Source organism: Trachymyrmex septentrionalis, unplaced genomic scaffold (genome assembly GCF_001594115.1).
Source record: "Trachymyrmex septentrionalis isolate Tsep2-gDNA-1 unplaced genomic scaffold, Tsep1.0 scaffold83, whole genome shotgun sequence".
Taxonomy (NCBI): domain Eukaryota; kingdom Metazoa; phylum Arthropoda; class Insecta; order Hymenoptera; family Formicidae; genus Trachymyrmex; species Trachymyrmex septentrionalis.
The window spans coordinates 1,663,582-1,676,566 of record NW_017306018.1 but is presented as its reverse complement, the minus strand read 5'-3'; the positions used below and the strand labels follow the sequence as shown (position 1 = coordinate 1,676,566).

At 33.5% G+C, this 12,985-nt stretch overlaps 1 protein-coding gene across 1 annotated transcript in view; it reads right to left on the bottom strand.

Moving 5' to 3' along the window:
• Positions 1-5,156, bottom strand: part of LOC108755036 (facilitated trehalose transporter Tret1-like) — a 6,329-nt gene extending 1,173 nt beyond the window's left edge. Inside the window, exons 1-3 of the mRNA XM_018497760.1 lie at positions 4,876-5,156; positions 1,192-1,721; positions 574-879 (exon numbers count right to left, since the gene is read on the bottom strand). Coding sequence (XP_018353262.1) covers positions 574-879; positions 1,192-1,721; positions 4,876-4,957 — 918 coding nt within the window. The 5' untranslated portion in view covers positions 4,958-5,156. The remainder of the gene's footprint in view (positions 1-573; positions 880-1,191; positions 1,722-4,875) is intronic.
• Between the last annotated feature and the right edge of the window lie 7,829 nt (positions 5,157-12,985).

The following is a 12,985-nucleotide window of genomic DNA, read 5'->3' as shown; positions in this document are numbered from 1 at the left end:
AACGAGTATCATATACATAGAAAGAACAATTTTCTAGAATATTTAAAAATTTAGCAAGATATAGGTCTGAAAATAATTTTGTTGGCCCATTAAAATAATTAGAAATCTCAAACATGATGAAACGTTGCAAAGTTTTGACATTTCAACAACTAGTTTGAGCGTTCTACATAATTATTTTGATGTCCAATAAAATTATTTTCAGGACTGTATCTAATTAAATTTTTAAATACTTCAGCAAAACTGTCTTTTTCATATAAAATTCAATAGCGAAAAACAGAAAAAACCTACAATGAATTATATTTACATAAAAGCATGTTCGGCACAATTAACTCGCAAATATTAAAAACTTTAACTATACTTTAGTAAGATAATTAAACTCCGAAAAAAAAAAAAAAAAAATTTTTTTTCAGGAAAAGATTCTTTAGGTCATATTTATTATCTGAACAGAAAATATATCGTTATAGAAACGTTACACAATTCGTCTTCTATGGAATTGTATGAAAGTATTTTCTATCAAAATTCTATAAAAGTATACAAGCTTTTGTGTAAGCTATATATCGTGAAGCTATATACCTGAACAATCGCCACGATTATAGAAGCGACATCCGGTGACATTGAGCTTCCGGATGCCTGGAATATAGTAACAGTATAGAAGATCACCGCATTTATGCCGGACAATTGCTGAAAGAACATGCCGCCCAACGACGCAAGCAAAGCTTTCCTAGCTGCCGGAGTTCGTACGAGATCGAATACAGTCGACTTTCTCGATGCTGCTTGTTCGGCTTCTCGCTGTGCTTCCGCGAGTTCCTCCGATGGATCATAAGAATCTCCTCGGAGGACTGACATCGCTATCGTGGCTTCCGGTTTCCGTCCTTGGTTCTATAAAAATTCAAGATATCCAAATTTTTCTTCGTAAATAAGTTCGATCATCATAATTAAAAAATTTCTTTCAATTAAACGGTTGTTAACTGTTGTAAAATTATTTTATAATATAATTAAAAATAACCGATATACATGGAAAGATAATAGGAAATTTTTGCAATACCGTTTATCCAAATACGGTGAATGCTAAAGTTATCTTCTTCTTAACAACTAATTAAGAAAAAGATAACGTGATTTTAACGTTCTGGATTCAGGTTGTTGCAAAAATTTACTAATAAAAAGACGCAAATCGAGAAAGATTGTACCTACCACCAGCCAAATAGGCGATTCCGGCATAAATACAAAAGAGCCCAAGAAACCGACTTCTATGAGGGCGCAGACTATAGCGAACGTCGTGTAATTCATTACGGCACCGAATATAAAAGCCAGCAAGATCCCAATTGTGATAAACAACTGAAACATGGCACCAAGAGAGCCCCGAGTTGAAGTTTCCGCAATTTCGGAGATGTAAGTTGGCACGACGACGCAGGCTGCTCCTACAGCGGCACCAATTATGAACCTAGCCAAGTAGATCAGCCATAATGTGTAGGCGAATATAATGATCACCCAGGACAGGAGAAACGGAACAGCCAGCAAAAGAAGTGTTTTCTTCCGGCCGAGTTTGTCAGCCATCGGTCCGGATGGAACAGCGCCCAGTATCGCGCCCAAAGCCAGCAACGAGCTCACCCAGGAACCCTGTTCTTTGGTAATAACTAGCCAAGAGCTCTCCTTGTATAACTGGGGTAGAACGGGAGATGTCCAAGCCAGAGCGGTGCCAACGGCGAGCGCCATCAAGCAGGCTGAAGAGCATTTAAGAAAAACTTAAAGAGCTTCACTGAGCAGGTATTTTTACTTGACATTTAAAATTAAATCTTCTAACTAATTAAGTTTGAAAACATTAATAGACATCGCGAACGATTACCTTGGATTATTTTTTGAACCGATTTTATTAGACTCACGTTGAATTACGAAACGCTTGTGAATTAACTTTTTCAAGCAAAGAAACTTGTGCTTATTTTAATATTAAAAATTGAATATTTTACATTGAATATTGTCGCATTTTAGTCCAAACATTTAACTCCATTATTATCAATCACTCTACAATTTCATTACATCATTACGCTCGTTTGACGAAATATAAATTATCATCTGTCAGAAATAATTTATCTTTTTTGATAAAAAACATGTCAAATTTCATGAATTTATCAAAACAACTTGCCGCTGCATTCTCTCAGTGAATAGTTTCTTTCTTACAACGATCTATCATATCACCGGCGCCGAATGGTATATGTGCAAATATTATAAACTAAATCCTTTTCATATCGTGCTAATCCGCTGTTGGCACTCAGAAATGACTGTAACGCGCACGATAAGGCGGACGGAATTATTTTATCCGGTACCGAATATACTCCAGACGATAACAACCACCGTCGAAAATAGACAGTAGTGCATTATAACACGTCGGGAATGAATTGAGTCGATTCGCGAAATTGCGCGGGACAAGGAATCTACTGTTCTTTGAGATGTCGCCGGCCATTAGTCTCAAGCGCTTACAAATATCGTCGAATTTTACTGGCGTGGCGGACATCTCCGTTTCTCAGAGCACGACGCTGTTTCAATAAAATATCACGGCCAGGACTTTATATAAGCGAAATATAATATGAGCTTATTCGGCGAGATTTCATAATAACGAACAGTCTGACTATTACGGTCGGTGGAACTGCGACCTTGTACCTAATTTTGCAGGAAAATTAAGAAACTTGGGAGACCATCCGCAAACGTAATGTCCTCTTCCTTTTAGCGATGTATCTGTGTGAAGTTTAATCAATATAATAAGCTCAATCTGACTGACTGAATAGCGTAACGAACTTATTGGTGTCCAGTTAAATCCACTTTGTTCAATTCGCTTAATCCAAAAATAGCTTAATCCAAAATCAAACTAGATTTTACTTTGATTCAGTGAAATTGCACTAATTAATGCCATTTTAAAATGTTTTAATTAATAGCACTTTATTTATAAAAGATTTTTAATGACAGGTTGTATACGGATGTTTCTTGAATAGTACATAGATACTAATCATATAGCGTTATTTTCAATTAAAAATTGAGTCGAAAAATCCTCTATAATTTTGCAATTTTCGCAATGATTGAGGAAATATTAATTTCTAAATATTACCGAATAAGTACATATATATTCGGTTGCCCAATCATTAAGTATCACAAAAATGCAAAATGAAGAGGACTTTTTAATTCCACTTTTTTTATCAGGAATAACATTATTACGTGATTCGGCAATCGCTCGACAATCTTTAGAAATTAATGTTTCAATCATTGCGAAAATTGCAAAATGATAGAGGACTTTTCGACTCAATTTTTAATCAGGAATAACACAATATGATTAATGTCCGCTATTTAAGAAACACTCTGTATAATTCTTTGATAGAGTACATACATAGTTTACATGGTTTTTATGTAGCTTCAGGTGTTTGGAATACCTAATTATTTATCAGATAAGGTACAAATTTAATTATCTATCAGATAAAAAATAAGTAAAATTAATTAAATAAAAATCGTAAATATTGCTAGAAAATAACTTCGTTAAAAGAATAAAAATATGAAAGTAGACTTTGTCATTAATATCATTATCGCCTTTCTCGATCGTGGAGTGGTTCGAGTACTTTTATTGACAGGAGGATGTAATTTCTTAACAAATTTTGCGGATAATGAAACTTTAGCGAGTTGTGTTAATCTATATTGAGATATATGTCTGATTACATCTTTAGCAATTTAATTAAATTGTGATCTAATGATTATTTTATCTCTAATTGCAATACATGAATTTCATAAACAACAAAAAGAAGTGATACAAGAAATGTATATATTATCTATGATAATTTAATCTTCAGGAGATATATATAAAGCCTCCAAGAAGAAAATATGTTTCTTGAATAAGAATTAAATATTTAAGTATTTAAATATTTAAGTACGCTTATATATGATTATTGAAGTTTCTCTCATGGTCGCGTCAATTGATAATGTATGATAACGACACTGTACGACTATCAGCTTGATAAATGTACCATAGTAAATTAATATTACCTAATTAAACAATTATTTTGTGATATAAATAAGTCACAGTTCTTAATTAAATTTTGGCTTACTTCTGAAAACATACACATAAAAACAAAGGGAATAAAGTAAAAAATGGTTTTATTTTCTTAATGCAGAATTAACATGGCATTATTTTTATTTATTATCTGCAAGCTTTTAATGTTCACAAAAAACAAGTACTGTGATTTATATTTCTGGTAATCACTTCAAAACAATTTTTACTCATTTTTATTTAAAAATTAATACTTTTTAAACTAATCACTGGTAAAATTATCAAATTCGCATTACAAATGATATCATGTAAATATGTATATCAAATATCAATATTAAATGATATTAAATATTTTATTATATTAAATACAAGTAACATAAGATATTTCAATATTGACGTTTAAAATATATAGATTAAAAAATAAATTACCTAACTGCAGGGATAAATACTAAATATTATTAATGATATTTCCAAGTCAGTTGCACATTTGTAATATTTACTGCACACAACTTGAAATAACATATTCTGTACTCTTTTCGAGCAGCATAGTTAGCTCACAAGTAAATAGTATAAATTGTATTTAAATACATTCTCGATACAGCTGGCTGTTTATTGAATTATTGTTATGCGCCAATTCAGACACGTATACGCATTGCATTTCAAGAATGCAATTACATAATATACATATCGGCATAAACAGAAGTAATTATCAGAACAAGATTTCTCACAATCTCCACTTCATCACTCTTAATGCGGATCCAACGCTTCCTTTGATCTGCCGATTGTGTAAACTCATAAAGTATCGCGAAAGAAGTAATGTACAACGAGCGCTAATAAACACCCTTAAATACCGGAAATGGCTGCAAGATACTGCCACAGCTTCCTGCCTTCCTGACGCACAGGAACTTCGATAATCATCCCTGTACCCTCCATTCTCTCCGGTGAGTTAGGTTGTTTCTTCAAAGGGTATCGAAAAAGAACAACTTTGTATCCGACGCGACTGTATCTTGTCGCTCTTTAATCAACGCGCTGGCTTGTCTCCTCCGATTTTTCACCGCGAATAACACAAAATTCACAGGAGATAAATGAAAGATGCAAATTACGTTTCGTTTCGTGACGCAAAAACGCGCGGTACGCACCAAATGGACGGTGCGATATCGAAACCATCATTTATCACTACCATCACTATCTAGTCACCATTATCACTAATCTTTCGCTTATCTGATTCGATCGAAACAAAATAATTTAAAAATCACGATAATCACTGAAATGAACGGTAGTATACGCAGAATTGAAAATCTAAAATTAAGCGACGCACTTTCGTATAAAATCAGCACTCCGTTTCGATTTCATGATTCTCGTCACGCTTTTTAGGATTTTTGTTTTTAAAAGAAATAGATTAAAAATTGTCAGTAAATATCTCCGTTTTTAATAATATCCTAACAAGAATAAGAGAAACTGAATTGCGGCATATTCAAGAATGTTTATCGAAGCAAAACATGTTTATAATAAGAAAAATATAGTAATAATTTTTCTTTATGCTCATAAAACTATATTTTTCTCTGATATTAATATAGCAAAATTTAAATAGAAAGAGAGATAAGGAAACAAATATAAAGAGAATTTTTTAAAAATAATCTTTTCTTCTAACCTCAACTTTAATATTTGCCTCAAAAATATTTTAAATTATTGTTCATACTATTAAATTATTTTATAAAAGTATTTTATACTTACACAACAATTTTAATAACGTAGATAGTATTTTTGAGGCGAATTTTTGCGCGAAATTGTACTCGTTAAAATAATTTGTAGGAATAACGATGGATTAATTTGCGCAATGCGAATCGAAAATTACACGAGAGAACGTGCGTACTTTTAAATCACATCAAAAACAGTAGGATACGTATAAACAAACCGCGAGTGATAATTATTTTTGTGACAATGTGGTAAAATTCGTTACGTACGTGCATGCAGTCGACTTTACGGAATATTCAATAAAATAAGCAGAAGTGTCCAATGTAATCGTGGCGAACGGAATGTGCAACATACGAATTATCCGATTTTCATCAACGGAACATTCCAACGCGAAAATACCTCACGGATTTACAAGAGAAGAATAAAAGCCCCGCCAAACGTGCCACTTACCTTTAACTGGCGAGTGCCAGTCTTGCTTCTAGTCATATGACAGACACTTCAATCCGATTTCAATCGCTTGCAGAGCGCAATTCTCAATTTTCCCCACCATCGAATTTCTCGTTTAACGCGTGTTCTCCATTTCTTCCTTTCCACGTCCGACATGTTCTCCTTCGAGTTTTCCAACGGAAACAGCTCGCTGACGTAGATTATTGCATTCCCCTCAGGAGAAGAGCAAACGGATGCATCTGAGGAACACCGCATTGTGTAACTCGTTGAACTTTCTCGCACCATTTCGTGCGTTTCACCTCATGGAGACCACTGTCAAGACATTTTCATCATTTTTCTCTTCTACGCTTTTTCCCAGCTACAATCTCTGTCCGCTTCAATGTAGAAATTTTGAATCCGTATTAATGTCATAACTAGACATCAAATTCTTATGCAATTTCATATTTTTTTAAAAAGCAGATTGGAAAGTAACATCAAAATAGAAATTTGTCTTATTAAAAAAGCATTCTAAAAATACATCTTTATTTGTGCTTATTGTGCAAATTTGCACAATTTGTGCATGTCTGAAAAAAATATATGCATAAAAATCCGTTGTCTAGTCATAACGCAAAATAAAACTTTTTTTTTTAATAAAAGAACATTCTTAGAATTTTGCTAAATCTCGAGAAAGGTTTAAGAAAACTTTCTTGTCAAATAAAATCGTCGTTAAAGCTCGTTTTATTGCGTTTAACATAATTTTGACGTGATCGCATATCTTGCAATCAATTTAACAGCCATAATGAGGTCAATTTAACTAAATAATTTGTACGGTACACGATTATTATTATCTGTGCCAATAACTTCTGTCAAACAAACGCCCGCTTGTCATTTAATAAACGTAAATTAAACCGGTCACAGAACATATAAACGGTAGACGCGCTGTCATTCGTAGCAGGATTAAACGCGGCATCGTATTGTCGATAAATTTTCCAGGACATGCGTTTCTCTGATAAATTGCATGCCATATTTAATTTATAGAAATATTTAATGAATGAAACGTAATTCATCACTTTCATACTTCTCGCAAGCGACAACATTTCGGAATTTAAATAATAGCACGTTATCGTACTTTAACGTAATTTTATCCTGTGCATCAAAAATACGACGATACAGAGAAATCAGTAGATTTTGATCTTAGGCTTGATCAAAAAGTTTTTTTTTAATTTAAAATTGCAATAAATACTTCTTTTTGTGACAAATATTCATTTTAGAAAATAATTATCGCTACGGATTTTCAATTTTAAACAGAATGTTTGATAGCAAGTTAGATAAGACATACTTAATAGGATAAAATCACGCTAGTAAATCAGTTATGTATTTAATCATGGATCAATATCGAAGAGCGATTGTGTTTTATCTATTATCTTCGCGGAAATGGTGAAAAATCGATGCACGAGCATTATAGATATTGAAAAAGCTATATATATATGCTATCTCGATTTTTTAAGCGAGAAATGCATATACTTTAGGATTTATATATTTAACGATTTAAATCTTCTTTCTTTAATATCACGTAATAAGGTTTCCAGAGCAAATAAACATTTTCCTTTTATAGTATAAAGCACTTTACGTGCCTTTTACGACTATTTACTATCAAGGGGAAATGATGATGATAGTCTCGGCCCATTTTTAGAAGTGTTTTACAGCAATCTCATTATTCCGTTTTATCCAAATTGTTATTTATAAATGACATGCAAGAAAAATCAACGTGTCACTTACGACACATTTTTCGCTTATGACGTCACGATTCAATATAGCTGAGATGAGGATTCGAGAGCCTTAAAAGCTATGAGAAAAGTAGGATGAATAATAATAAATAGACAGTTTCGAAGAAAGCTTCAAAGGGATGAGGGTCAATAAGTAATCTCTTACATCAAAATATAATATCCAAATTTATTGCGCTTTCGAAAGGGATTGGCTGCCCTTCGCAAGATAGAAACCCGAGCAGCTTTATTCATCACGTCAAACCTACGAGTTACAATACGCTGTAAAAAAAGGTATAAACAAAAGTAGAAAAAAATCTCCCGAAAAAACGCATAGGTAATATAATGAAGTCGCTACTGCGTACAGGCACATGGCGAGAGGAAAAGGGAAATATGCGAATTAGTTATGGAATGATTTTCGGTGGAGCGGCAAGGAAAGCGGATTATTCTTACGAATAAATGAAGGATTTACAAACTGAAATCGCGTAGCTGAATAACTGCACGCTAATTCATGTTAAGTGCATATTCGCGAGTGCGTAACAATTGAATAATAACGTACTTATAATCCAAAATTATTTGCGAAATGTGAAATGAGATTGTATGTCTCTACATGTTTAGATTGCGAAACTAAATAAATACTCACGTATTCGTTTAGTACAGTGAAATTTTCGCTTCCAGAATTAAATTGTGCCTTGAATCATATTATATTATATTATATTATATTATATATTGTTACTTATTTATATAGAAGGAACATCTATTATTTTAATACTTATTTCGTTAAATTAATTAATCATATTATTAAAACTAAATACATATTATACATCACGCTAATGTGTGACTTTTTTTATACATAATAAAGTTCCATCTGTACAAAAAATAAATAGCAAAGAGAGTGAGATTCTACGTTCAAAACTATAATTTCAATTCCAGATGTATAAATTCGCTATTCATCCCAAAATATTTTCTCTTGGATTAAAATCTTGAATTCTCTTGAGTCATTGGATTTTTATAAATCCGTGATATTCAATGATTTCTCCAGATCTTTTATCATAAAATTTTGAAATCGAATTCCTTGATGATCAGAAAAAGACAAACTGTCTGCTTCGCGAATAATGCACTTTGTGAAAATTCAAATGCGTTTGCGCGATTAACAATGAAAATAATAGGATGATCGTCGCAACGAAGCTATGATCGATGCAAAGAAAATCGCATTATTAAGTATCTGTCGTGCTGAACATTTCTAATAAATCATACAATCGCAATAACGCGTTAATGGGATTTTAAGTCAGAAATCTCGCTTTCGTGGTGTACGTTTAATGTTAAAGACATCTCATTCTCTGTTGCTGATAATCCAATGTGCAATTTAAATTCGCTAAGAGAATGAACAGTTGTACTGTTATTTAGATTATCATAATTACAGATTATCATTTTAGCGTTAAACGTGCCTCACGAATACAAGTGGTTCTCACGCTGCTCAGAATTATCACGTAACTAAAATGTAAATAATGCAAAGGCGATACCTTAATTTATATATTAGATTATATATATTCTTATCTTTTTGCGCGTTTTACACGATAATTCCCGAGTTCACGTTATATCTTCAGACATCGAATAAAATGATAATTTGTGATTTCTGATAGATGAAAATTTCTCACAAGCTGAAGAGAGAGATTTTAGAGGCTGAAATTTAATATTTAGAAGGCAAAATAATTTTCTTCTTGAAGAATATTCTCACTCAAAAATAGATTCATCAGATTTTTTTTACTGATAATCTGTAATTATCAGTAAACAGCTAAGCTAATTTCTCATCCAAAATATTAGAGATTTATAAGTAATGGCTTTAATAGAAGAAAAAGGAGAATCTAATAGATCTAGATGTCTAGAATTGACATACAAGGTCTGTTTTTTTATTCCTGCACTCAAACTCTCTTTCTTGCTTTTGCCAAATATCAAACATGTGCCTATTTCTCAGTTTAAGTTCCAAAAATATACACGAGTTCAGCCACGGAAAACAGACCTACAGACATCTCTGCACCGCAAACGAAGATATAACTTATTAATTTAAACGCGAGAACCACTTACGCAGGTTGATGTTGCTTATCACTACAATATTTTAAGAAAATATCACCTTACGCGCTAATAAGGCCTATATTTTACGAGCGTTCTACAATAAGCCATTAAATGGCTAAGCTTAAATATTAAGCCGGAAGAAATTAACCAGTCACAGTCAAATGTACGAAGAATAATCGACTATGATTGATCAATTTCTCACGTGTTAAAACTTAAAGCTTAGATAATGGCTTATTGTAGAAAGTCCATTAGGTATTACGTCTCCATTCTACGTCGCACGTGTAGCACTAAATAGCGGGTGTGTCGTTCGAGTTCTGCGATCAATGCGTGGATCAAACATTGTGGATTATCGTTCCATCTACCGCAATTTGATCCACTCAATATGGGTAACACGCAAGAAGGAGTAGTGTTTGTAATGCAAATATACATGATGAGATTCGGACGGTCATTCCTTCTAATTACAAATTATTAGTATTTGCGCGGCACAAATGCGGAAGCCTGGAAAATACCTGGGATTAGCTTGCTCGTTTATCACATATGATAACGCACTACGGCGCGTGTATGGGGTGATGATTTCCGCGTTTCCTTAAAAAGTAAAATCGGATCCTGCGTAAAACACTGTTACTAGCTTGTACCCTAATTTAAAAAAAAACCGTGCTACCGTAAAATCGTACGGGAGGCAAAGTTTCTTCTCGTAATTTTTTGTGTGTCTTTCTCCCGGAAGAAAGATTAAACGTCGCGGACGCATGAAAATCTCAACCTGAGCTCTCCAAGCGAGATTTATCGAAGTCGGATTTTTCGAGTGAATTTTCTCGGATCGTTAAACGATCGCGCTTCTCCTCTGAATTATCGTATCAATCCCGAGCCTCGAGCGAGAATCGTCCCTCAGCAAAAATTCCTTCTTTATAATATCTAGATCCACGAGATTTCGGAGCTTTAAACGGCCGACGCGATATCCTATATTGCAACGATTGCGAAGAGGACGGAAGGGAGGAAACGAGTTATTACGCAGACAGGATTAAATGAAACGTTTTTTAGGCTCAAGTATGGAGGAATTCATTTTTCGCTTTCCGCTACGGTTTCAGCCACCTGTTTTTCCTTTTTTCTAACGTAAAATTAATTTTACGTCACACAGTGCCTGAGCAAACTCAACGTCCGCGACAGGAGGCACAAATTAACTTCAAACATTCATCGCGCGAAAATGTCAGTATGACAATCTATTTAACAAATATTTTCTATATTAAATTAGCATCACATTATTTTCTATTGGTATAATAGCAATGGAAACAAACGGGCGAAATGATAAAAAATGACAATTACCGCAGTCTATATTGTCCAACATCATATATCGCCATCGTATATCGTTCTACGAAATATATAAATTGTACACATTGAAAAAAAATTTACCAAATCTTAATACATATTTCTTTGCATAGTACTAAGCAAACACTTGCTTGCAATAAATAAATATTTACTGAATAAAAAAACGGTAGTTAAATTTAAACGACAGTTGAATGAAATGGTTTTTAGATCAAATAAATATATGTTTATATTGTGATGTAGTAAATATTTACTCAGAAGTCTCAAAACCATTCAGACAAATATTTATTAAAATTTAGTATTTTTCTTCAACGAATATCAGTTTGCGGTATGGAGTCAAACGGAAATTGACACACTGTCATGTTTCTGAATCTCGACTACTTTTTGATCTGGACATTTCTGTTTTTTTATTGTGAAAACATAATTATTTCTAATAATCATCGATGTGAATTATTCATTGATCATTCGTGTATCTACGATACATACGCAATAAACAGAGTATTATGCAACGACGTCGCACGATGAAATTGAAATCGTCGCGAAGAAAGTGAGATGTTACAGGAATATCTAACGGTTCTGCGTTTCTGCGAGATGTCTTTATTGTATGTGTCGTCTGCACAAATAGGAAAAAATTAAAAGAACACTCTATCTGGCTGGCCATCGACACGAAAACTGAAAACAAGAGAGAAATCGTGGCACGTCTCGCAATAAAACACAGATACAAGAGACGGAGAATCACATATATCCAGAGCAGGTTTAACGACTCGCACGTGGCGTGTCGTGCTTCCGCCGTAAAAGACCGCAAAATATACGCGCGCGCTTAGAATATCATTTTGCCCGCGGTTGAAAAGAGAAATCTTTACACCCCTTATTAATCATTTACACGCATGTATATCGAGAATGAGGATTGATATGAATCTCCGATTCTTTGAGTCCAGCGGAATTCAAGTCCTCGGATTCGTAATTTCAATTTGGTCCTTCAGAAATAAGGATAGCTCATAAAGAAGCCATATGTGTAAGAAACTCGAGGATATTCTCAGATCTTACATGATTTAGAGCGTGATTAAACTCGGGGAGTCAATCATGTAACTTTTTCCCTAGAATGGAAAAATAAAAAGTGAAATTTTTACGTACATATGTATATACCATATATACATAAAAATATTCACTTTTCACGCTCTAGAAAAAAGTTATATGATCGTTACCTAAGACACTTTGAAGCTCAAGTTCAAATCACTTGAAGTTGTGGTCGTTCGAAATTTGATTCCAATGTTTTTAACTTAATTTAGAACTCGGAATTCTCGAGTAGTCTGAAAATCAAAGTCCTAAATCTTCAACTACTTATAATTTTGACTCTCACCTTTAAAGGTGAAACTCTCAAAATACGATCGTAGTACTTTCGATAGTAAGTTCTTGAATTCATTAGTCTCTCGAGATTCGATCGACGATTGTTATCAGTAAACTCGTGGATAAACATTGTTCTATGAATTGTGAAAGCGACGTGTTTTATCCTTGATGATGTCCGCGACAGAGAAAAAGACTAACAAACTGGGGAATTCGGCGCAGAACGAATTTTCGCGGTTGATTACGTCTGGGATTCTTGATACCGCAACGAGTTATCCCTCTACGTGATATCGCGTTTCGAATGAAAGAAATATTTCCAGGCAGTGAAATAAAATATTAA